Source organism: Ascaphus truei, chromosome 2 (genome assembly GCF_040206685.1).
Source record: "Ascaphus truei isolate aAscTru1 chromosome 2, aAscTru1.hap1, whole genome shotgun sequence".
In the NCBI taxonomy this organism is placed as follows: domain Eukaryota; kingdom Metazoa; phylum Chordata; class Amphibia; order Anura; family Ascaphidae; genus Ascaphus; species Ascaphus truei.
The window spans coordinates 141171339-141199004 of record NC_134484.1 but is presented as its reverse complement, the minus strand read 5'-3'; the positions used below and the strand labels follow the sequence as shown (position 1 = coordinate 141199004).

Below are 27666 nucleotides of genomic sequence, written 5' to 3'. Positions count from 1 at the left end.
TTTAATGGTAACAATTGACAACATTGATAAAATTCTGTCAAAATTATGGTGAAATTCTGAACATGTGCATTTTCGTGCAAAATTCACAAAAACACAAAAATTTTAAAGCTTGCACAAAACATTTTGTGAAGCACATTTCAAGATGTTTTCATATCTCTAAAGATTAGGATGGAAAAAATAAACGGTAAAGGCAATTTGTAAAACAGAAAATATATTTTTGGACTGTTTATGTGAGAAAGTGACTTAATTGTGCTTTCCAATTAAATTAAATTGGTTACTTAAACGATTGCTTAATGGTATATTATTTATAATAACTTCCCTTTTTTTTTAAAGATCTCCTTAGTTCCAGATCATTCAGTGCTCCGTGTAGTTTCCCAGAGTAACCTGAATGGGACCACTGATGGGGTATTTTTCGATTCCATTGATATGTTACTAGATGCATCAGTGGTACAGCAACGCTTGAATTCCGAAACACTTTATTGGCGATTACCTGACCAGTTCCTGGGTGATAAGGTAAGAGGAATAATACATCATACTTCACTAGACTGCATTGTTTTTGTTACCCTAGAATCTAGTGCTTCTGTTGAAGTGATATTAGAAATAGAGCATTAAAGTTGCAATTCAATCAATATCCTGCATGTGTGGTTTTTTTTAAATGAATCAGTTCTGTACTATGAGAAAATACTTATAGCATTTTTTTTAAAACAATTTGTAAAGACATTTTTAATGTATTCTAATGTAACAAGCATTTTGTTTCTATAGTCAGTGTGATTCATGTATGTATGTATGTATGTATGTATGTATGTATGTATGTATGTGTAGCCTCCTTTTCCTATGCCTAAGTAAACTATGCGGGCAACTATACGTGCTGCTGTACTTGTCTGCTCACAGGAGGCCTAAGCCTCTGCCTTTTGGAGCCTGGGGTGAGCTCTTTCTCCTTGCGTGCAGTGCCTCCACCTATGAGGGATCCCTGCGTTGGTGGGATAACCCCTCACAGGAACCAATACACAGTAATAATTAATACACCACACAATGTATATAACTAAGCTTTACTGTACATACATACTAACATAGATAACATACAATAACCGGTACCCACAGTATAAACCCAGTGACTCGTGGTGGTTCCCCCAATGTACCGAGGGTGCTGTGGCACCAATAACTCCTGGTGTCCTGTCCCAGCAATCCTACCCAAATGTGAGGTAGTGCTACCCCCTGTAGATGTAGGTGGACGTTGGGTACCTGCCTGGGTACGCCAATACTCAGGTGCTGCTTGGTGTGGTGGGTTGGAGCGGGGCCCACGTAGCGGGGCCACCAACACAAAGCCCTTCTCCTAAAGGGTCCTGATCCTCCTCGCAGTGTGAGCTCCAGCCGGAGGGTCTCACACAATGTCTCTGGATTCTGTGACCTGGTCCCAGGCCACAGGCCGCCGCGTGACCATCCGGTCACCAGCGCAGTACTAATAACAATGAAGAGAGTCCCTATCTGGGGCCTTCCCTGCAACATCCTCTATGCCTGTCTCAGAGCCTAACTGGAGCCTAGGGGCAAAGTTCTAGGGGAAGCACTGCTCACTGGACACTACCTTCTCCCTTACCTCCTCCGTCAGGACTGACTTGCGGGCATTTCACCCGCAGAGGATATCCTGCTCCTTTGTAATGCGTCCATGCCATTGGTTGGATCCGCCCACGTGATTTCCCTCCCCCTTGAGAATTCTGGTACTCGTAGCCCCGCTTCAGGTTGTGCGGAGCCAGTCCAAGATTGCCACCGCGCTATTTCCGCAAAGCATTCTGGGGATTGTAGTCTCTTGGGCTTTTGAAGCAGTTAAAGATGGCCACCACTCCGGTTACAACTGCGCATGCGCGACAGTCTGAAATTGCCACCCCCCCCCCCCTCTCCTCACTCGCGTGGAGCTCCGGTGGCGGGCAAGCAGTTCCCCCTCACTGGAGGTAAGGACTCTGCTACATATGTATGTATGTATGTATGTATGTCTTTATTTATATAGCACCATTAATGTACATTGCGCTTCACAGCAGTCTGTGTGCATATTCAACTGCTAATGCACTTTCAGTAAGTGGAATATAACACTTTGTAGTTTTTTGTCATTAAAACACATTATTTCTTATCATTATTAAAGGAGTATACAAAATGGACAGCTATTAAAACAAATACTTTGAAGATTTATTTGCAACCTGAAATTAGCAGCTATCAACCTAAATAACTTTAAAGCTAACATATATTAATTCTGCGTTATGTGCTGTCTAACAGGATATTGAGCCGTAAACAAAGTTTCTATTATATGGTAATGTTTTTGTTATTCTTTTCCCGGGTTATAGCTTTTGACATATGGAGGGATATTGCAATATGTTGTAACTTATTATGCCCTGGCTGATTCTGGCTCTTCTGATTTTGAGCCACAAATCTTAATGAAAGGTGGACACGTCAAAAAAATAGTTATCTCTATGGACATCCCTATTCCTGCAAATGGAGTGAGAAGTGAGATACAAGTCAACATGAGAGAGGTAAATGTTAACTTAGAGGTACAGCCCTGGCAGGCTCTTTATATTTGTTATATTGACATCTTAATTGTAATATTGGTGTGTGGTCCTTTGTAATGTAATATGTTAATTTATAAAATAACAGGAATAATGGTGCTATATCTACATACATATCGTATATAGTTAAAACCCCCAATATTAATATTAATATCTGTGTATGTACTGTGTATATGTGTATATATATATATTCAAAATCTTAACCTTCTTCACGTCAGGCCTGGGTGCATTTTGGATTCAATAAAATAATTTGTTGCCCTAACTTAGTGTTGTTCTAGTAAGATAAATCACTTGCAATCTGATTTTTACTATCCCTTATCTCCTTTACCATACACCACGACTGCCTCCTGGAATGGCTCTTTACCCCCCATGTGCGCGGTCATTTTGTAAATATATATACAGCTGAACCTCGTTATAACACGGTGCTTGGGGTCCACATAATGCGACAGCGTTATAACAGGGACCACGGGGGAAAATATGGCCGCCGCGATCAGGGGTTCCGCGTCTGCCGAATGGGAGAGCTGGGATAACTCTCCCAGCTGACCCGGCAGTGCAGCGGTACTCCCATGCAGGACTACCCGGAGCAGCTTTTCAGGGTGCTAGGGATCCGACACCACGGGTCAGCCATCGCGGTGTGTGTGTTTCTCCGTGTGTGTCTCTGTGTGTGTGTCTCTGTGTGTGTGTCTCTGTGTGTGTCTCTGTGTGTGTCTCTGTGTGTGTCTCTCTGAGTGTGTCTCTCTGTGTGTGTCTCTCTGTTTGTGTCTCTCTGTGTGTGTCTCTCTGAGTGTGTCTCTCTGTGTGTGTCTCTCTGAGTGTGTCTCTCTGAGTGTGTCTCTCCGTGTGTGTCTCTCCGTGTGTGTCTCTCAGTGTGTGTCTCTCAGTGTGTGTCTCTCCGTGTGTGTCTCTCCGTGTGTGTCTCTCCGTGTGTGTCTCTCCGTGTGTGTCTCTCCGTGTGTGTCTCTCCGTGTTTGTCTCTCCGTGTGTGTCTCTCCGTGTGTGTCTCTCCGTGTGTGTCTCTCCGTGTGTGGCTCTCTGTGTGTGTCTCTCCGTGTGTGTCTCTCCGTGTGTGTCTCTCCGTGTGTGTCTCTCTCCGTGTGTGTCTCTCCGTGCGTCTCTCTCCGTGTGTGTCTCTCCGTGTGTGTCTCTCTCCATGTGTCTCTCTCCGTGTGTCTCTCTCCGTGTGTGTCTCTCCGTGTGTGTCTCTCTCCATGTGTGTCTCTCCGTGTGTGTCTCTCCGTGTGTGTCTCTCCGTGTGTCTCTCTCCGTGTGTCTCTCTCCGTGCGTCTCTCTCCGTGTGTGTCTCTCCGTGTGTGTCTCTCCGTGTGTGTCTCTCCGTGTGTCTCTCCGTGTGTGTCTCTCCGTGTGTGTCTCTCCGTGCGTGTCTCTCCGTGCGTCTCTCTCCGTGTGTGTCTCTCTCCGTGTGTGTCTCTCTCCGTGTGTTTCTCTCTCCGTGTGTGTGTCTCTCCGTGTGTGTGTCTCTCCGTGTGTGTCTCTCTCCGTGTGTGTCTCTCTCCGTGTGTGTCTCTCCATGTGTGTCCATTAGCAATAAAGCATTTAATAGATATGAAGAAGAAAAAAAGCCAGCCACAGCTGACGTCATTCACGCGGCGGCGCTTCTGGGTCAGTCACGTGTGTTATAACGGCGTTGAGCTGTATGTATATATATATACAGCTCAACGCCGTTATAACACACGTGACTGACCCAGAAGCGCCGCCGCGTGAATGACGTCAGCTGTGGCTGGCTTTTTTTTTGTATATATATACATATACATTTACAGAGTGTGAAAAATAGCTGCACCCGCCTAATAATCATCACACATGTCCTTGTATCCAATCACATTGAAACATTATGGAAATAAAGAAGTAAAGAGAGAGGCTCTTGTTTATCTAATAAGATGTAGTAGCGATTGCTTTTATGGCTGTTCTTAACGTCTTCTAGAGCCTTTTACGTTTGAGTGAGATTAATAAATTATCATTGATTTCCTTTTGCTTGTTTGTCTCTGCAGAACTTCTGGAAATACTATAACTCTGTGTCTGACCAGTCAGTAACAAAGTCTGATTTCATGTCTGTTCTAAGCAACATAGATTACATTCTCATAAAAGCATCATATGGCCATGGATTACACCAAAGCAGGTAATGCTATATATAAAAATGAATAGTGCATTCAAAGTTTAAATATTCTAAACGTACATGTGTTTTTGTGATTTCCATGGAAGCATAAAAGGCAATATTGTCTGAGCGGTGATCTCTGTAAGTTACCTTCTGGCGCTGGAAGACACCTGTGAGACAGTCTATGGCACCAGAAGGTGTCTTATGGAGTAACACTTGAAAGTAACGAATGGCACACAATGTTGTATTAAGACGCTGTACCTTTATTACACATGCACATTTTTCATGTGTAAGATCTGTTCCACTTTCTGGCATTAATATGTCATTTACATGTATTTGCAGCGTTATTTTTCGCTTCTAATAATATATAGGTGTACATTTTCGGTGATTATAGTGATCTTAACAAATATAATGGGTGATTCAAAGGTTGGTCACATTTTAGAATAGACAAGATATATTTTTTTGCATTTAGAAGCATGTTTATGTTGTTTAAAACAGTTTGGAAGACCCAGCTTTCCTCCAGTTGCCATTTCTTTAATCACACTGATCTTGTCACTGCTAGAGGGGCCTTTAATACATTGCTCTGTTAGCAAAATGCAAAGTTCGTAGGAGATTATTTTGTGATTAATATATGTTAATGGCTTCCCTATTTCAGAGCTAGAGTGTGAAGCTTATTTCTAGGCTCAGATTAAACCAATACTACCCCCAACAGACATGTTATTTTAACCATGGATGCTCTGGAACAGGACCACATTAGTCCTATTACTAGGAGAACCCCAGCTCTGCTGATAAACAACTGCATTCCTGCTGCCCCCCAAAAATGGGTGCTGGTGGCAAATTGAAGCTCCCCTCATTCAGAAGGTCATATCATATTGCTGGTGGTCATATTTATTTCCCAAGAGGACCTCGAGAAACAGAACAGTATATTGGTTGTGTTATGGTCTCCCAGTAATAATACTAGCACGATTCTCCTTCTCTGAAATAATTTCTACTACATGTTAGAAAAAAATGTCCAGCTCATTCTCATTCACCGAGGGTCATATGATAAAATCATGATTTATATTGCTTTCTAACGTATCCATTGTAACATTAATAGAATCTCAAATATATTGATGGACATTGCGGTTGAGGCATCTGATATGCATTCTGGTCGAGAAGCTGCTCGTCTCATAGAGATATGTGATTGCCCCCCCGGCTATGCAGGACTATCGTGTCAGGTATTCTGCAACACATTCAAAAAGTCTTTTGTGCTAATTCTCCTTTCATGTGGGATTCTGGGGGTGGGGATGGGCAGGGGAGAGCGGAAGAAAGAAACCACTGAATATTTGTTTCCTTCATTGTAAATCATTTCACGTTTAGGAGTGTGCCGCTGGCTACTACCGAGAGAATCTGTCAGAAATCGACGTACGAGGGCCACGACCACTAATTGCCTCCTGTGTACCTTGTCAGTGCAGCAATCACAGTGAGATATGTGATCCAGAGACTGGAAAATGCATGGTATGTAGAATGTCATTACACCGGAGCCTTGTATTTTGCATTCATATCTAAAATATCACCAAGTGAATTCCTAACATATCATGTTTGATTTGTTAAGAAGCAGCGGTTGTTCATGTGGACGAGTTGAACTTAAACTGCAAGGATTGGTCTAATTTAAAGGGAGAGGGAGTGGCTCAGTGAGTAAAGACACTGACTGGCACTGAGTTTGAAGCGGGGAGCCTGGTTCAATTCCCGGAGTCGGCTCCTTGTGATCTTGGGCAAGTCACTTTATCTCCCTGTGCCTCAGGCACAAAAAAAAAAAACATAGATTGTTATCTCCATGGGGCAGGGACCTGTGCCTACAAAATGTCTCTGTAAAGAGCTGCGTAAAACTAGCAGCACTATACAAGAACATGCTATTATTATTATTATATCACATTATTTTTCAAAAGGGAAGTCAACAGTCTCTGAATTTTCTGGGTAATGTTTCTATCTTTCGGATTTAGTTGCTATACATACATTCAGATATGGTATGGTAATGAAATGGACCTAGTTCACATAGAATGAAAGACGAAAATATGGAAGAAGAAGAAAAGTCCTGCTCTGCATATTTTGTTGTAACCCCCTTTCAAGAGGGTGTATAGCAACCTTTTAACACAAGCTCAATCCCACTCACGTTAGCATCCTTCAAAGCAAATATGTATTTCTTTACACTGATGGAATTTAAAGCAGAGTAATGAAACCACAAATCCCAAAAGTTTATTATGATTACATTTTATGTGTATGGCGCCAACATATTCCACAGTGCAGTACAATGTTGGAGGAGGACAATAACATTGTATTACAAAAAAAGTGAATATATGTAAAGACAAACTAAAGTCCTTTTCCATTCTTACGCTGCATACAGACGGAGACAAAGTTATTGCACTTGTTAACGAATGCTGTGCATCACAGCTGGTGCGTAATTTACCGCTAGACTTGATGTGGCGCCCTTGAAACAAATGTTAATGAATGCAAACTGACGCGGTAACGGGAGCAATGGCTCCATATGTATGCTGGCTGCTTAGTTCTGGATTTTACTCTTCCTCTTTTCTAGTCTGGGGGATATTAAAGCTGCAGTTCAAGCAATATCTGACATGTGTAATTTTTTTTTAATAAATCCGTTCTGTACTATGAGAAAATACTTGTAGCATTAAAAAAAAAAATGTAAAGAAATTTTTAATGTATTTTAATGTAACAGGCATTTCTGTTCCTATAGCAACCTGGCAGAGGGGGGTAGGGTGTACATGTGTGAACAAATTCCTGCTCTGCTCCCGATGGGATTCGAGTGTCAGCTTCTTGGTCAGTGATCTCAGGGTTCCCGTTGGCAGGTTCAGGCCTTGGCTGTAATGGAGGGTAGTTGGTGGGTTGGAGGACAAGATAAGAAATAGGGATATTTTGCAACTCACAGGTATTTTATTGACAGGCACACACCAGCTCCAGGCTTGCACAGGATCAATTATTATCTTGTGTAGCACAATACCTCATTAGACAGGTTGCCTGTATAATGCTCTCAGGACAAGTTCCCTCAGTGCCCCTTCCCATTCAGGTAAGTACTTCTTGATCAGCCTTGGCATCTAAGTAGGGTACGTCTGACGTCACCGTCACGTGACGTCGGCTCATCGGTGAGGTGTGGGCCATACACTGTCTGAGTGCTTCGTAGACTGCGTTCGTGGACAGCAAGAGCACTCAGACTTCAGGGTTGATCTACTCTATATCGGCAGTGAGTGTGGCTGGTCTTACAATAGACTGGTCGTAATAGAGCTTATAACAGTGTATATTGATATACTAAGTGAGGTGTGTAGTGGCTGTTTCAACTCAGCCACCATTATATTCAGCCTCACTCCTTCATCTAGCAGATAAGCACATTCACCTGCCTTTACCTCATTCCATTGCTATGGTTATAGGGGTCCAGATATATATATATACCTATAAACAGTGTTCGACAAACCTATACATTTGCACGCCCCGGGCTAGTGGATTTAACATTGTGGCGAGCTCCTATTGGCCCAAGTAGCACACGTGTGGTACTAGGTGGCGAGTAGATTTGTTTGTTCGGCGAGTAGATTTTTTGGTGATTTGTCGACCACTGCCTATACCTATCTTGGTATAGAGATCACCCACCTTCTAGGGTTTATTAAGGATTACTAGAGAGGTATTTATATATAATTACACCTCCATTAAACACCCTACCACACCTCTCCGCCTTTTAATCACTATTTGTTTGTTTGTTTTATGTATGTGGTTTCTCCAAACAATTAATTTTAATCAGTTATAATAAAGTTAAGTTTTAATTAGGGTGTATTTCTTCTAGTGCCGCACAAAAGGGATTCTTTCATTCCTCTTCCTCACTGTGCATTTATTCCCTGTGAGCACCACCCTTTCAGTAATTGTTTGGATCAATTTCCCTTCTTTGCTTGAGCAGAGTTAATTCTGCAGCTTTCAACTGCTTTCTTATCTGTTTGGCATCTAGTCCACCACAAATCTTTTGGGCTTCCTAACTTCTAGCACACTGCATCCCAAAATACTGCTTCGGCCTGAATATTACTCAGGATGGGCTTACTTCTATTCTCTTGGTTTTGTATGTGCCTCCCAGGAGCTGGTTTCCCAGACAGTCTTCCTTTAGCAGTCCCTGGTCCTCACTGTTCCAACTGTCACTAACTTACTATTTTACTAACTCCTAACTCACTAACTTCTAAGTTACTAACTTCTATATTAATAATTTCTAAGTTACTAACTTAATCCTAACTCCTATCTCACGAATTTATAACTCACTCCTTGCCTGTCCTCCCCTCAACTGACAACTGCCTAAACTGTCCCTCTCAACTGTCTTAATCTTAACGGTCATACTTCTCACAGCCTCAGTGGTTGCCTAGCAACATGTGAACTACAGACTCTGAAGCTGTGACATACTCCTATGAAAAAGTAAGGGGACTATCTATCTCCTACAACTGCCTCTACATTTATACAAAGTCACATCCCCTTCCCCTTCTGAAACAGCTTCACCTTTTGAGCCCTGCCCTCTTTAGCAGTTAACCAATTGAATCTAGTACCTGGTCACATAATGTTCCTCAGAACTTTGTCTGTCGGTGCAGCAGAAGAGTGCCCAACATGCATTTAGTGAACTCCCAGCCAAATTTCAGCGATTCGATTACAGGAGAACGGATTGATCAGCAGCTTAGCTAATCACTTGTCATTGTCAGTGTGTAGATTGTATTGATGCGCATATTGAATTATTATTATTTTTTTTTTAAATGACAGCTTGAACTGCAGCTTTAACCCAAGCATACTGTATTCTACTGCAATCTGTTACAAAAGACTTAATGGTGCTTTCCCTGAATTACTTGTTCAGATGACAGTGGTCTTAATTTAAGTATTTCCACAAATTCCCTATCTACAATGCCTCTTGTCTTTCTCCAAATCTGTATCTCCCATTTCTGTCATTTTCTTTCTCTGCCCAGCCTGATGTTTCCTGTCTTTGTCCTTGCTACTGATTTCCTTTTGTATCTTCCTCTTTAGTTTGTTCATCTTTAGAAAAAATAATTATTTCCCCTTCCTATTATGTGGGTCAGTTGTTCCCTTGTGTTTCAGCTCCCTTCTGCTCTACGCCACCTCTCAGTTTATTTACTTGCATATGATTTCAAATGTGGCAAAAAAACCTATTTGCTTTTTCAAGTTTTAATATTTTTTTTTTACATTTCTGCACCTCCTTTGATACTCCAGAGCTGCAGAGATCACACAGCAGGTCACCGTTGTCATATATGCGCTCCTGGCTATTACGGCAGAGTAACTGGGTCAATAGCGGATTGTTCACTGTGTGCTTGTCCCAAGGGTAACACCCAAAGGTAATATATTATGTTTGAAGGTTTTTGTTTTTTACTAAGATATTTGTAAATGAAAGGGACTTCCTAATTGTATTGTATGTCTTTATTTATATAGCGTGCAAAGTACCTGACTAGACAAGTGAGAGAACCCCTTTTGAACAAGCACTCATATTGGGATTAATACAAAAATGTTAATTAAAAATACCTTTATTAGTGTATATGGGTAAAATAAGTGAAGTACATAAACACTCAACACAATTAAAATACGTATTAAACTTAATGTCTCTAAGTCTGAATCGTAGACTAGTAGAGGTTGGTATTTGAAGGAATATAATGTATCTGGCACCATGTGCAATGAAACAAAAATAAATAAATAGTTTTAATATTGCAGTGTAAAATGGATAGGGTGCCTCAGTGTGATGTGTGTGTTGTAGTTGAAAGGGTCTGGTGTGTGTTACATAAATCAAGGTGTCAATATCACCGCTTTCAAATCACATCTGATTAGTATGTGGTTCACTGACAGTATGTAAAGTGTAATATAGCTAATACATTGCTGGCCAGACCAACATGGTATATGCTGATTGTGGCCTAGTTGGAATCAATTGTCAGAGAGACCACCAAAGGGTTAATGTGTATCCTTCAATGCAACGCTGGATAAATTAAAATGTCAAAGAAAAAGGCTACTGTGTAGCTAGGGGTGGTGAGGCTATATTGTGGGAACTATTAATGTGTAACAATGTTATAGTTGGTTCCCCCTGGTCAGTAATTATTCCAAGGTTATTATAACCTCACATGTGCTCAACCAAATTTATATAGTAAATAGATAATTACATAAAATGAAATGAGTCACTGCTCGTATCCCCTGTGAAGGTGGCAAGTATGTATCTGAATAGGCTTGCTGGTATACAAATAGATAGATATGGCCAATTATAAACGGTTAACTTCAGCTGCCTATAAGACAAAAAGCACTCTATCTCTGCAGACTCATGTGGATGGTATAGGTAAGTGATTGTTTATAGTAGCCGCCCTGTTGGATCAGTCCATATGGATGTTCGAGTTCGGCAGGTTATATTATTATAGACTGATTTATCTCTGTTAACATTTATCTTCTAGGGCGAGTACGCCCTGTCTGCTGGGTAGAGACGATATGATATAATAAAGATGGTGCCCTGCAGCCGCTCGGTAAAGTACCCTCTACAATACAGGGGTGCTGTGGGGGGCTGCTATCTCGGAGCGTTAGATCTCTGCTCACGAGTGGCGACATCTGTTGAGTTTCCGCCCGGCATGGTGTATTCATGAACACCGCTGTGAGTAAAATTGCCGGGTGGAGCTCAGAGTGAAGCTGCGGCTATTGTCCGCGCTCTTAGAACAGACGTCGCCGCACCAGTGCACGTGCTGACGTCACAGAGGACCGCCCACCGACGTACGTTTCGCGTCACACTGACGCTTTCTCAAGGTGGCCCCGCCTCTACGTTTGCCAACAGTTTAAATAGCCAAGCGTTGCTATAGTAACGATCGCACTTGGGTAAGTATATCAATTTAATAAAAACAATGGTTTGTGTTGATGTTTATTGCTGTTTGAACTATTTGTTTAATTATAATGGCTGGCTATGAGTGAAACCATGTTCAAAATAGAACCCTTTTTAACTCAGGTAAGTGAATGGTGATATTACTCTTTAACAGACATGATGATACTGTAAGAGTTCAAACTGGGTAACTCATGCTATCTGTAGAGTGTAGATATATATCACAGGTAAATTGGGACTAGTGACAGCCTACAACTAGCAATGATATAAAAACAAATTTAGATTTTCCTTGTGTTAATGTTTAGTTGTTATATTTATGGGCAGTATAAAGGCTGTGTAGGGCAAATGAAAACTCATATTTCCTATATGCTAAGCCAGAATTCCTTAGATGGTGCCATCATGGATGTATGGTTACTACAAGCACATATTTTAGAGTAGATGGTCACTAAAAATGAGCTCAGTGGGTTGTCGAAATAGTGAGGTGAAGGTAAGTTAGCAGATGGATATGTCTTGCATTTGCTGTATAGATGCATAAATACAGTAGATGCACAGAGTGTATTAATCCTATCCTATAAAGGGGGCAAACATAAAACCTTCATTCAGGCCCTGGGGATACAACGTTCCCAGGGTGTAAATCCACTTTGCTTCTTTTTTAAGCAACTCTCGGTCCCAATCGCCCCTTCTGATGGTTTCGGGGAGTTGGCAGATACCTTTGAAACGTAGCTTGGAGTAATCTCCATCATGCGTGTTGTTAACATGTTTGGCCAATGGGGTGTCAGATTTATTCCGAATTGACCCAATGTGCTCTAAGACCCTTCGTCTTAGTTGTCTGCTGGTTTTCCCCACATATTTTCTGCCACACATGCAAATAGCTTGGTAGATCACTCCGGTTGTTCTACAGTTCACAAAGTTGCGCATGGTAAATGTTCGACTGCCATCCCAATTATCAAAGGTTTTTGAGACATGGCCATACTGACAGGCACGACAGCCCTGGCATTTATAGTTACCAGGTAATCTCTTGTCTAACCAGGTGCCAGTGGTGTTAGGTTGAAGGTGGCTGCGGACCAGGAGGTCTCTGATGTTGGTTGATCTCCTGCTAACCATAGTAGGTCTAGGTAGTAACACCTCCCTCAGATCCGAGTCCTCTAACAGGACATGCCAGTGTTTGTTCACAATTTCAAAGATGTTAGACCATTGTCTATTGTGAGTGCCTATCAGGCGTATGATTTTACGTTCTCGTTGCTTGGGGTTGGGATGTAGTAATGATGCTCTATGAGTATTTTTAGCTCTGTTGTAAGCTTTATTCAAGTTATTCTTGCTGTAGCCTCTGGCGAGGAAGCGTTGACCATACATCCATGATGGCACCATCTAAGGAATTCTGGCTTAGCATATAGGAAATATGAGTTTTCATTTGCCCTACACAGCCTTTATACTGCCCATAAATATAACAACTAAACATTAACACAAGGAAAATCTAAATTTGTTTTTATATCATTGCTAGTTGTAGGCTGTCACTAGTCCCAATTTACCTGTGATATATATCTACACTCTACAGATAGCATGAGTTACCCAGTTTGAACTCTTACAGTATCATCATGTCTGTTAAAGAGTAATATCACCATTCACTTACCTGAGTTAAAAAGGGTTCTATTTTGAACATGGTTTCACTCATAGCCAGCCATTATAATTAAACAAATAGTTCAAACAGCAATAAACATCAACACAAACCATTGTTTTTATTAAATTGATATACTTACCCAAGTGCGATCGTTACTATAGCAACGCTTGGCTATTTAAACTGTTGGCAAACGTAGAGGCGGGGCCACCTTGAGAAAGCGTCAGTGTGACGCGAAACGTACGTCGGTGGGCGGTCCTCTGTGACGTCAGCACGTGCACTGGTGCGGCGACGTCTGTTCTAAGAGCGCGGACAATAGCCGCAGCTTCACTCTGAGCTCCACCCGGCAATTTTACTCACAGCGGTGTTCATGAATACACCATGCCGGGCGGAAACTCAACAGATGTCGCCACTCGTGAGCAGAGATCTAACGCTCCGAGATAGCAGCCCCCCACAGCACCCCTGTATTGTAGAGGGTACTTTACCGAGCGGCTGCAGGGCACCATCTTTATTATATCATATCGTCTCTACCCAGCAGACAGGGCGTACTCGCCCTAGAAGATAAATGTTAACAGAGATAAATCAGTCTATAATAATATAACCTGCCGAACTCGAACATCCATATGGACTGATCCAACAGGGCGGCTACTATAAACAATCACTTACCTATACCATCCACATGAGTCTGCAGAGATAGAGTGCTTTTTGTCTTATAGGCAGCTGAAGTTAACCGTTTATAATTGGCCATATCTATCTATTTGTATACCAGCAAGCCTATTCAGATACATACTTGCCACCTTCACAGGGGATACGAGCAGTGACTCATTTCATTTTATGTAATTATCTATTTACTATATAAATTTGGTTGAGCACATGTGAGGTTATAATAACCTTGGAATAATTACTGACCAGGGGGAACCAACTATAACATTGTTACACATTAATAGTTCCCACAATATAGCCTCACCACCCCTAGCTACACAGTAGCCTTTTTCTTTGACATTTTAATTTATCCAGCGTTGCATTGAAGGATACACATTAACCCTTTGGTGGTCTCTCTGACAATTGATTCCAACTAGGCCACAATCAGCATATACCATGTTGGTCTGGCCAGCAATGTATTAGCTATATTACACTTTACATACTGTCAGTGAACCACATACTAATCAGATGTGATTTGAAAGCGGTGATATTGACACCTTGATTTATGTAACACACACCAGACCCTTTCAACTACAACACACACATCACACTGAGGCACCCTATCCATTTTACACTGCAATATTAAAACTATTTATTTATTTTTGTTTCATTGCACATGGTGCCAGATACATTATATTCCTTCAAATACCAACCTCTACTAGTCTACGATTCAGACTTAGAGACATTAAGTTTAATACGTATTTTAATTGTGTTGAGTGTTTATGTACTTCACTTATTTTACCCATATACACTAATAAAGGTATTTTTAATTAACATTTTTGTAGTAATCCCAATATGAGTGCTTGTTCAAAAGGGGTTCTCTCACTTGTCTAGGCAGGTACTTTGCACGTTCAATGATCCTCTCACCCCTGGCACCGTATCACAGACAGTAGCTAGAGCTTACCATCCCTTCCCCCCTTCACTCCCTATTATTACATTTATTTATATAGCGCCATAAATGTACATAGCGCTTCACAGTAGTAATACATGTTGTAATCATATAAATAACAAATAATATATAGAACAGGTCATGGGAATAAGTGCTTCAGACATAAGAGTAACATTAAGGAAGAGAAGTCCCTGCTCAGAGGAGCTTACAATCTAATTGGTAGGTAGGAGAAGGTATAGAGACAGTAGGAGGGAATTCTAGTAAGTGCGTCTGCAGGGGGCCAAGCTATATGTATCATGTGTCCAGGATTATCCAGTGCTATTCATATGCTTTTTTGAGCAAATGTGTCTTAAGGTGGGTCTTAAAGGTGGATAAAGAGGGTGTTAGTCGGGTATTGAGGGGAAGAGCATTCTAGAGGTGCGGGGCAGAAAGTGAGAAAGGTTTAAGGCAGGAGAGAGCTTTAGATACAAAGGGGGTAGAAAGAAGACATCCTTGAGAAGAACGCAAGAGTCGGGATGGTGCATAAGGAGAAATTAGGGCTGAGATGTAAGGAGGGGCAGAAGAGTGTAAAGCTTTAAAAGTGAGGAGGAGAATTGAGTGTGTGATGCGGGATTTGATCGGGAGCCAGGAGAGGGATTTCAGGAGGGGAGACGCGGAGACAGATTTAGGAAAGAGTAGAGTGATTCTGGCAATTTGTTTCATTGTTCTTTCTTGCACTTGCCTAACTTTCCCCTGTTTTAGCGACCTAATTTTCCAAAATACTTCAAACATTACTGGGCAGCAAAGCCCTGACCGGAGGACATGAAGAGGCTGATGCTGAGGGCCAGGGCATTAAAGACTTGTAGTCCCCTTTTCTGTGTGGATTAGTACTGTTTGCAGCACTACTATACATAGAGTTTGATCAGTGCATGCTCTGTAGAGATTACAATCTAATTTGGTGCATGATGCACAGATAAAGTTGCCCAAGTTCACAAGGAGCTGACACTGAGATCAGACTCCCCTGTTTCAAAGGCGGTGCTTTTGTTCTATATATGTATATGTAGACAAATGTAGAGATAGAGAGCACTCTAAAAGACTGGAAACAAGGTCAGAGGTGCAAAAGGGAATGGGGAGGACCCTAATTGCTCCCAGAAATCAAAGAGAGAAAAGGAAGGGGGTGTTCCCAGCACTCAATGACCAAAAATGATGGTAATACTAACAACTAGGGATATGCCAAAAAATAAATATTTGAATCCGAAAAGCATAAGAACAAAACTATGTAGTAGTGTCACACACTATACTGTCAAGGCGCCTGCTACTGCAGCAGCTCCTTCTCAGCAGTAGCAGGCGTCTTGACCGTGAGAAGAATCAAAGGATTTGTGGCAGTAGGATTCGTCCTGATACCTAGTGCAGTATTTTCATTTCCTGTTGACTCTGTTGTTCTATTTGGACATTGCACTGTGTGCTTACCTAGATTATTTTCTACTATTCTTGTAGATTAAGTTTAGGTGATTAAGTTTAGGTGTACTTTGTTTGCTAGTGGGAAATTGGACATAGTGGAATACCTTTGGTCCTCCTGGACTTAGGGAACGGGCCTGAGGAAGGGGTCATCACCCCGAAACATTGCCCCCCCCTGTTGTTTTTCCCTTTTTCTCGCTTCTTTTCCCTGATGTGTTATTCCCTTATTCCTTCCTCCCTTCTCCTGTTTTGCAGTTAGAGAGCATTTTACTTTTAGTATACCTTTGCTGCTATAGTGTGACACTGCTACATAGTTTTGTTCTTGTGCTTTTCGGATTAAAATATTACTTTTTTGGCATATCCCTAGTTGTTAGTATTACCATAATTTGTAGTCATTGAGTGCTGTGATCACCCCTTCCTTTTCTTTCCTATATATGTATATGTGTTTGTAAATGTATATAGTTGTATGTGTGTATGTATGCACACATGTACATGTACATACAAACCCACAACTGACATCATTTTTCAGTAGCAGAAAATCAAATAGTATGTGGCAAGATCACACATTTTGTTACATGTTGTGTTGTCAAATAGCCAACATTGCAGAATAGGCCCCGGTAATTGAAATATGTTTTCACTGTGAGGAACCCATATGTTTAGTAAAAGCTCCCTTGCAACAATCTGTGTGTTTACCACTCTAAACAAGATACCACAAAGTAATTTGGTCAGAAATTGAATCATGTGAAAAGTGTCTATTTTGTTGATGAAATTAGTTACTGTAATATTAACATTGTACAGTATGTGGAGACCTTTTTATATACGTAAGTTCTTATACTGTTACTATTATTAAATATAGAATGGAGCATAATTAAGAACTTGGAAAGAACCTCATGTAGTCTGCTCCTCTAATGCTTTAAAGCCCCAATCCGTCTATATTGAAGTGCATTAAAGGAGCAGTGCTTCATACTGTTTTGTTTTTTTAACCCCCTTATTTTTCTACAGGATACAAACCAAACCCCACTTTTGTTAAGTTTTTTTTTCTTCAGTTCCAAGGACCCCCTCAGTTTCCGAGATAGTTAACAGTGAAGTTACTGGGTTTAAATCTCCCTCTGGGCAAACAAAATGGCTGCCAAATCTCTGACCAATAGGAAGCTGCAACATCGTTGTGTCTTCCTATTGGATGGCCATTTACTGTAAATCCCCTTTACAAACCAAGAAGTAATACAGGTAACTTCATCAGTAAGTATTTCGGGAACTCAAGAGAATAGTGCAGTTCAGCTCTGAAAGGACACCACTGGTCCAATACTGTAAACAAAATGGAGCGATAGCACGTCTTCATTCCTGTTTCAACAGTAATTTCATTCAAATGTGCTTAGAAGCGGTGCAAAATTATACTGAAAGCCCTAACTATGATAGGTGGAAGTAAAGGGGCAGAGACTCAGTAGTTGCAGTGAATGGATCAGTTATAATCCGTTAGTGAAAATAAAATTTTAAGGAAGCCAGTCCAGATAATGTTAATATTTTCACAGTAAAATTATTCCAAAACAGAAAACTAGTGAATGATTTATCGATGATATCTATAACCATATAAAAAAGCCAAAGTAAAGGCAATTTGTTACAAAATAATTATTTGGGGTCTTCTACTGGAGATTAAAGTGATGATAATGATTACATCACTTAAACTAGTTACTGTCCAGAACAAATGAATTCCTGTAACATGTATAATGGCATTTTACCTATAGACAACATATGCAACTTACATTTTCTTACCCATACATTCAGTTTTAGCCCAAGTTGTGTGCTGGAAGGAATTAGTGATTTCCGTTGTGATGCCTGCCTGCCTGGATATGAGGGGAAGTACTGTGAAAGGTAAGGCCCCTTTTTTTCTAATTTTAAATGATGTGTACAGAAATAAAAAAAAATAATCCTCCTCCTAACCAGCCCAACAGTGTGATAGAATAAAGTCAAGCATAAATAGGGAGGTAGAAAAAAAAGTGAAACCCAAAGAAGTAAACTAAATAACTAAACTCATTTTACTTACCACTAACAGCAATTATTGAGTAATAAACTCCTGTTTGCTTAGAGCAGGAAAAACTTTTGTAATGACTAGGGTTGTAGAACCCCCTGAGTATGTTTATTTATCCAGACACAAATGTATGAGGTTTGTGTGCATTGTTTGTCTGGAGCTTCATGTCTTTCTCAGATACATTCTGGAGATGGCATAAACCATAATTGTAAACAAAGTACAAACAACTTGGTGAAGGTTTTCCTCCTCCATTTGAGGTGTTTGTATTTTGTTTATTAGTATCTATAGCTTCTAGGAGCACCCCTTTAAGTGATTACTATTGAATTGTATCGTATATTGTTGCATAACTTTGGAATATAAGGATCACTCGAGAATAATCATCTGGGCGGTTGATTGTGGTAAAAAAACTATAGTTGGTAAAACACTCCAGTTTTTGAATCTGCCAAGGGTGTAACTTACAATAACTTCCATGCAGCAGGTAATACAGTATATTCTCTTCTCCCATGTAGGTGTTCCCTTGGTTATCATGGAAATCCCAGTAAACCTGGTGGCGATTGCCAGAAATGTGACTGCAACCCAAGTGGTTCATTGAATAATCACTGTGACCGACTAACCGGTCAGTGTATTTGCAAGCAGGGGACCACTGGGCGTCTTTGCGACACTTGTGAACCAAGACACATCCTTCTGGAACAAGAATGCATATGTAAGTGAATTCCTTTTCTTAATGATAACATTTTGATTTCAATCGACTTATGCACCTAATGAACCTAAATATGCAGGTAATGTGGTAGTTGCAATAAAATTCAGCATGTAGGCCCTTATTCTGTACACTGCAATAGCACCAATTAGGCATTTTAATGGGGATTTCCGTGAGATTGTAGCAGATTAACGCTATCACTGCTTACCGAATAATGGCCAGAATGCAATAAAAGTAATTTGAGTAGTCATGCTTTGAATTGACAAGAGTTTTAAATTTAACATCATGGATTTCCAACGCAGACATGCATGCAAAAGCAGCAGCGGCATGTGGCACATTTTGAAAATAGCGATAATAAGAAGCACATCGGATCCCTCACCACTCACCATACAGGCGGCAAAACAATAATTCTCACACCCTGGCATCGCTTGGATCTGCCATCACTGCACTGGCTTAATGTTCAAATGTTCAATGGTGTTTTTATATATGAAGGCCTCATTATATTTGCACACTTTGTTTTATTCCCAGCTTGTGATGATGATTGCACAGGGCCACTATTAGATGATTTGGATACCCTGCACCAGGTCATGTTCTCCATTAACATCACTGGAATTGTCCCATTGCCCTATGGTTTCATTTCACACCTGGAAAATGTCACAAAGCACCTAAAGGTACAATGTTTATTCATGTGTTGTAGAGCAATTTGGGCTTCCAGTAATATCCAGAGCACACACATAGATGACAATACCACAGTGTTAAATAAACATTTTCAAGGTGTTTCTGTAGAATGTTGTTATTGTGTGTAAGTTTGTACTCACAGATGCTTAAACTGTATGCAGTATAGTTTTTGAGATATTACAGACAGGAAATTGAAACAAAACACATCATGATAATAGTAATAAAGTTTGTGATCTATTCTATAGCACAATTGGACTTTATTCTTACTAACAGCTTCCTAATGGAAAATGTTGGTTTTGCCATAAAGCCATGTCTTTCTTTGGCTGGAGACCCTACTGCTGATTAGCAAAGTATCTGTGCAAAGTAATTAATTTTACCCTGATACTTCATAGAGTAGTATAAGAAGTAATGGTCAACTTGCTATTTTTTCAGTGCCATTAGGCAATAGATAATAATCGAATATTTAGTGTTGTTTTTGCACTTGAAATACCTCTAATCAGACACTATAGAACACTAAACATGCTTTTTATTATACTTTTGTATGGTGGAATAAGAAACACACTATTATTACTTAGCATGCATTGGTTATGAATAATAAAGTGAATTTAACACAATGTATGACACTGCTTTTTACAGTATTAGTTGGGTACTTTGTGCTCCATGTTATATTGTAGGTAAATGTTTTTGCCACTAATGACAAACATGTGCCACTGCAATAAATGTTTCTTGCAGTCTGTTTTTTTTAATCTAAACCCCCCCTAAAAATTGATATCTTTGTAGATCACATTGTCAGGAAACGTAATTATACCTTGTAGACATACGGCAGGTGATAATGTCCAGATGGAAGCACCAAAATGAAATTTAATTTGGGATATTTATGATAGCACAGAACCCATTTAAATTGGATTTCCATTTGGGCTCTCTGTGCTACATTTTAATCGTCTCTTTTCTGAGTCCTATGTTCTAGAATTACCAGAGGCTTAAAGGAAATATCATTTTAATATGCACTTAGATTTGTTGTGGGTTCGGATACCTTTTTAAAGGTTCAACATGAGAGTTGTTAGGTGAAAATATAGTTAACATTACAGTGTGCATGAAAAAGGCACAGGAGTTTTGAAAGCTCTGTACATTATTATTTAATCTGTGAAGAACTTTAAGTTTTGTACTTTACAGCAGCAGTCCATGTCACAATAATTTTTTTTGTAAATGTACTGCAATTAGGGGTCCCTCATTATCCTGAAAACCCTGGGTTCACACAATGCCGGCATTGCTGCCAACATATTTGCCCTCCAGACACAAAATGGCCGCAGGGCCAGGTCTTACTCTGGCGAGATGCCATAGCTTTCCAGTGGTGACCACGGCAGCCATGTTTGTAGTTTGTTTTTAATAGAAACACTACATATTTGTTGAGTCTGAATATTGAGACAGTTACTCTTTGCTTACATCTGAAACAAATATATATGAAATCTATGCATTTATCTAACCACCCCCTACTGTAACTCAAACAGTAATTCAACTGGGACCAAAGAGGAGAAAAGTATCTTAAAATATTGAGTGAGCCAGTACATATCTGATACAGGTGTTTTTTATTTTCCATATTCAATTAACTGAAATGGTTGTAGAATAAGCAATTACAGTAAGTCCTCGTTTTACGACGCTTCGCTTTACGACGAATGGCTTATCCGACGCTGTCCAATGCATCCCTATGGCCGGTTTTACGGCGCCAAAATGGCTTATCCGACGCTCTTACGACGCTTTGCAAAGTTGCAACATTATGTAAATCAGAAAGCTGCAGTCAGGGAAATCGTCCAGATCAGTCTGTGTGAGGGTTTAGTGGTGTATTTATGCCTTTAAACATGTCTAACAGTTTTATTATACAGTTCTGGATTCAATAAATATAATATTTACATCATAATGTATGTGTGTGCAGCATAATCTTATTGTTTGAGTAAAATATTTTGTGTATTTTAGCATTAAAAATGCCTTCAGGAACGGAACGTTTGATTTAAACAGTGTTCCTATGGGAAAACGGGTTTCGCTTTACGACGCTTCGCTATCCGACGCCATTTTGAGTAACGCATTGCGTCGGATAACCGAGGACTGCCTGTATACATATACAGCAGATGATGGGGGTGATGTATCTTAGCAAAATTGATGCAAATTGCTTAGTTTTCATATTGCACCGCTTTGTGTCAATGTATTATGTTCTTTGCCCCAATTTTTGTGCAGTTTGTGTCACCTTGTGATTTGGGGAGTGATACTAGGAGTTGGGGAGGAGTTACATAACGCACAGGTTATAATGAGATGTAACAAACTATGCATCTCCCTCACATTTGTATTTGTGTAAAAATAAATCTGCCAGGTCTGAGGATTTCTCTGCACAACATTTTCCGTCAAATATAAGAAACACTTATTTGAATAAAATGCGAAAAGATAATGAAGCAATGCATCAAAATAAACTTCTATGTGCACCTTCTTTACGTTGATACATCTCCCCCATACTAACTTTAGGGTCACAAACATAATTTTTACTTCTACATTTATCATGGCTCAGATTGATTTGTAACTGGACTGTTATGAACTATTTTAAGGGATCGGTATCCACAGGAGTCGATACAAGCCTATCACTTGACAAGACAATTAAACAGCTCAATACAATATCGAAAGAGACGGACCGGATACAACAGCAGGTGAGTAAACACCCATTAAACAGCAGATTATTTCTCTGAAAGTGCATCTGTTCTATTTTAGTACGGATTCCTCTTTTGTTTATAACGTTTTCTAACAGATTTGGTCAGGGCTGCCCACAGCTTTCCTGGGGCCCAGGACTAGGGTTTCCACCGGGGCCCCCCGTATCGGCGGCCTTGCGAGCCCCCCATATTTCTCTTGCAATCCCCCCTCTCACACACCTCACTCTCTCAACCCCCTCTTTTTCTCTCCCCCTTCTCACACTTCCCTCTCTATTTCTCTCTACCTTCTCACACTCCCCACTCTCATCCTCTCCCTCTGTCCATATATTTCCCTCCCACTCTGTCTCTCACTCCCACTCTTCCTCCCTCCCCTACCCCTCAATCTCTTACACCCTCACCTATCCCCCTCTCTCTCTGCCACACTCACCTCTCCCCCTCTCTCTCAAGCCGCACTTATAGTGCACGCGACGGGTGATGTCACCCGTCGCCGTCGCCAGCCGCGAAAGTTATAATTTAACTTTCGGCGCCGTCGCTGGCGACCTGGCCAATGATTGGTTCAGAGGCTGTCATGTGTGCTTTTGTTTTTAGGCGATGTTGTGTCGCCGGCACTATAAGCGCAGCCTAACACCGCTCCTCTCCTCCCTCCCTCTCTTGCTCACTAACTTACCCCTACGCCTCTTGCTCATTGACCCCTTCTCTCACTCAATCCCACTCCCTCTTAAGGATTTGTTTTTGGAATGCAAATCTAGGTTCTGATTTCGCACACTTGGTTTTGTCCATCACATGTTTAAAATTCAACTTTTTTGTTTGACTCATGTTCCCTCTTGTATGGTGTGTAATACTGGAAGGATTCCTGACAAATATGAACTCTTTTGACATCGTTTTCCTTTCGTACAAGATGACTCAGGTAATAAGAAATGGAGAAGCAGTCAACAGTTCCACCATCATGACCTTGAATAAGTCCCAAGAGCTGATTGGATTTCTTGACAAAATGCAAGCAACCATACGAGGTAACTTGTTCTCACTAATGTTACATGCTGAAACCAAATTATTTAAAAAGTTTGGACAATGTTTAAATCAGGCCTGCACAACTCGTAAAGTGAGAAGGGCCGAACTGCTCCAAGGAAATAAAAATTGGGCCGCACGGGTAAAATCATCATCATCATCATCACCATCATCATCATCATCATCATCATCATCTCTCCTCCAGCACCTCATCATCATCATATCTCCCCCAGCACCCCTCATCATCATCCTCATATCTCCCCCAGCACCCTTCATCATCATCCTCATATCTCCCCCAAAACCCCTCACTATCAACCTTTGCGATACTCCCCATCTATCTCTCATACCCCCATCTCTCCCCCTCACCCACACACACAACACCCCCCTGCACAGAACACATCACACCCCCCTGCACCTCACATCTCTCTCCCCTCTTGCACCTCACATCACTCTCCCCCCTGCACCTCACATCACTCTCCCCCTTGCACCTCACATCACTCTCCCCCCTTGCACCTCACATCACTCTCCCCCTTGCACCTCACATCACTCTCCCCCCTTGCACCTCAAATCACCCCCCATGCACCTCAAATCACCCACCCTTTACCTCAAATCACCCCCATGCACCTCAAATCACCCCCCATACACCTCAAATCACCCCCATGCACCTCAAATCACCCCCCCTGCTTCTCCAATGACCCCCCAGCACCTCAAATCACCTCCTTGCACCTCAAATCACCCCCTTGCACCTCAAATCACCCCCCTTGTACCTCAAATCACCCCCCTTGTACCTCAAATCTCCCCCATGCACCTCAAATCACCCCCCTTGCACCTCAAATCACCCCCCTGCACCTCAAATCACCCCAACTTCACCTCAAATCACCCCCCTGTACCTCAAATCACCCCCCTTGTACCTCAAATCACCCCCCAAATGCTCCTCAAATCACCCCCCATGCACCTCAAATCACCCCCCTTGCACCTCCAATGACCCCCCCTGCACTTCAAATCACCCCCTTGCACCTCAAATCACCCCCCTTGCACCTCAAATCACCCCCTTGCACCTCAAATCACCCCCCTTGCATCTCAAATCACCCCCTTGCACCTCAAATCACCCCCATGCACCTCACATCACCTCCCCATGCACCTCCCATCACCCATCACCCTCTCCCCCCCTGCACCTCACATCACCCATCACCCATCATCCTCTCCCCCCTGCACCTCACATCACCCACAGGGCCGCCAACAGAAATCATGGGGCCCGGGACAAATGAAAGGAGCAGGCCCCCCTCCCCCCCCCCAAACCCATAGCGCACCTACCACGAAAAAATATCTTTTAGCGCGCAACTTTTACTTAACTGTTTTCTTATTGTGATACAGAAAAAAACATTACATCTCCCCTCTTCATACCTCCCCCCTCCCTCTCCCTTCACCCACCCTCTCTCTCCCTTCTCCCCCCTCTCTCACCCTTCTCCCCCCTCTCTCTCCCTTCTCCCCCTCTCTCTCCCTTCTGCCCCCCTCTCTCCCTTCTCCCCCCTCTCTCTCCCTTCTGCCCCCCTCTCTCCCTTATCCCCCCCTCTCTTCTCCCTTCTCCCCCCCTCTCTCTCCCTTCTCCCCCCCTCTCTCTCTTCTGCCCCCCCTCTCTCCCTTCTCCCCCTCTCTCTCCCTTCTCCCCCCTCTCGCTCTCCCTTCTCCCCCCTCTCGCTCTCCCTTCTCCCCCCTCTCTCTCCCTTCTGCCCCCCTCTCTACCTTCTGCCCCCCTCTCTACCTTCTGCCCCCCTCTCTCCCTTCTCCCCCCTCTCTCCCTTCTCCCCCCTCTCTCTCCCTTCTCCCCCTTCTGCCTCCTCTCCCTTCTGCCTCCTCTCTCTCCCCCCTCTCCCTCTCCCCCTTCTCCCCCCACCCCTTCACCCCATCCCTTCTCCCCCCACCACACCACTCCGTTTGCCCCACCCCACAGCAGCCCGTTTGCCCCCCCCCACCAGCAGCCCTTTTTACACCCCCACCCCTGCAGCAGCCCATTTTTTACAACCACCACACCCCACCCCTGCAGCAGCCCGTTTTTTACACACACCCCCACCCCTGCAGCAGCCCATTTTTTACACCCCCCCCCCCCACCCCTGCAGCAGCCCGTTTTTCACACCTTCACCCCCTGCAGCAGCCCGTTTTTCACATCCCCTCCCCCCTGCAGCAGCCCGTTTTTCACACCCACGCCCCCCCTGCAGCAGCCCGTTTTTCACAAAGCAGCAGCCCGTTTTTTACAAAGCAGCAGCCCGTTTTTCACTCCCCCCCCCTGCAGCAGCAACACACACACACCTTAGCTCAGCACATCCTCTCCCCAGTACTAAGCCCCGCCCCCGGCATGCTGTGACCTCCAACCAATCCCTTCTACTCTAAAGCCCCGCCCCCGGCATCCAGCTATTGAAAAAATAAATACTCACGTCTGCCGCATCCTCCTCATGCTGCTGCCCCCGCGCACCGCCGCCGACTCGCGCACCGCAAAACCCGGGGGGGGGGGGGGGGAGGAGGGTTGGGAGGGGAATCGCCGCCATTTTTTTTTTACTTTTTTGTACCTTTTTTTGTTTTTAACTTTTTTTTATTTATTTATTTATTTAATTAACTGGCGCCAGGCCGGAGTCATAGCGGGCCGCACAGAGAGTTGGCCGTATGTTGTGCAGGCCTGCTTTAAATGCTGTGAAGAGAGAGAGCCTGGATGGGCATTTTCACCATGAGGTTGTCCCAGTCTAAACTCATTAAGTTAGGCTGGTGTGCATCTGCATAAAATAAGAGTAAGCTACCCCATAATCATGAATTTTAGGTAATGTTGGCTATTCACATTTTTTTACTGCTAAAATTGATTGCATACTTATTATTTATAGACATACATAGGATTATTTCAGTATTTGGACACTTTTTAACATAATTACTGATTTCTTTTTCAGTACTTGTTGAAGTGGCAGGAAGTTTAAATGGGACACTGGGCAGTGATATTCAGCTGTCTAATATAACATTCTTGAATCGCCAAGAAGAAATTACATCTATGCTTGAATCTATGAAAGCAAAAGACTTCAGAGATCAACTCCAAAATGCTACAAAAAACCTAAAGTAAGAACTTTTTCATGTATATGGTAAATGATGTGGTATGGAACAAATTTGAGAGAAAGCAGCCCACAGAGTTTGTTTCTTAACAAAAACAAGACACACAAAATCAGGAATCAGTTTAAACATTGCACTTCATTTTCAGAAAATGTATGGTAGAATTTTAAGTTTCAACTGTAGAATGCATTCTGGATTTCTCATATTTAACAACAATGCCACTCAGTAGTGTGTTCAGAATAAGTTTTGTCACTGTAAATTGCCAAAGCAGCGCCAACTCTAAACATGGAAAGAGACAGTATATAAATATAAACTATTGAAATGTTCTAATCCACAGTGGGACCTTCCAGGAGCCAGTACTTAAATCCTCAAAGCTTTGTTACTGTTAGTGATGTGACATGATGTCATCCAAACTATGTATCTTCAATGGCCAGTAACATAACAACATTAAGTCATGTTTTTTCTAGTGAAGAGCATTGCGTTGACAATGAGGTGCAAATGAAATGCAAGTTAGGTGTTACAATACCAGCGCATATCCACAAAGTGCGTTAACGTTAGGGCTCTTAAAGGGTCTGGATTGGTGAAATGCCGCCAGTTAGGCATGAGTTAACTAACATAGCATTATTTCCAGTGCTATTTTCCTCTCATCTCTTTGTCAACTTGAGTTAAACACATATTTCAGGGTCTGGACAGGAGTAAGGCCAAGACATACTTAACGTCACATAATTGACAGATAACACAAGGTTATGCTATAGCAACGGAATGTTAAGCTTATGCTAATGAAGTATAGAACTAACATTGTTTTTGCATAAAATTATCATTCAGAGTATATGTTAAGGATAACTTAAGGTAAAATAACGCCCATTCCTGCTTAATATAACGTCACGATAAGAGCACCGATTTAACAGAGCTTTGTGGATCTAGCCCATGGCTTCAAAACTTTGGCTAGGCTGTGAGCAGGGAGGACAAACAGACATTTTGACAAACACCAGGAGGTGGAATTTTAAAAGGCTTTCACAAGTGTTCTGGCTCCTTGAGGAAGGTCCAACAGAATAAAAGTGTTTGAACACTATTGTCTTTATTTTTATTTGAAAACAGGTGTACATCTCTTTTTATTGAGCTATGCATCCACCTACATTTTTTAAATAATATTATTTTAAACTTGCACTCATACTGTAGTTACTTTGCAACGTGGGTTGAATTTGGAGTACTGCATTTGGGTGTTCTTCTACTGTCCTAAATTATAACATTTCCCAGACTCATAAGGCCCGGGCCATAGAGCACTCAGGCGTGCTGAGGCGTGCTGAGCCGCG

The 27666-nt window shown here is 42.0% G+C and overlaps 1 protein-coding gene across 1 annotated transcript in view; it reads left to right on the top strand.

Moving 5' to 3' along the window:
- LAMA1 (laminin subunit alpha 1) overlaps positions 1-27666 on the top strand; it is a 190397-nt gene that overhangs the window by 114270 nt on the left and 48461 nt on the right. Inside the window, exons 25-36 of the mRNA XM_075585330.1 lie at positions 334-513; positions 2334-2519; positions 4559-4686; positions 5759-5879; positions 6022-6159; positions 9901-10022; positions 17953-18039; positions 18706-18899; positions 19422-19564; positions 22163-22261; positions 23160-23271; positions 26200-26362. Of these exons, the coding sequence (XP_075441445.1) occupies positions 334-513; positions 2334-2519; positions 4559-4686; positions 5759-5879; positions 6022-6159; positions 9901-10022; positions 17953-18039; positions 18706-18899; positions 19422-19564; positions 22163-22261; positions 23160-23271; positions 26200-26362 (1673 nt within the window). The remainder of the gene's footprint in view (positions 1-333; positions 514-2333; positions 2520-4558; positions 4687-5758; positions 5880-6021; positions 6160-9900; positions 10023-17952; positions 18040-18705; positions 18900-19421; positions 19565-22162; positions 22262-23159; positions 23272-26199; positions 26363-27666) is intronic.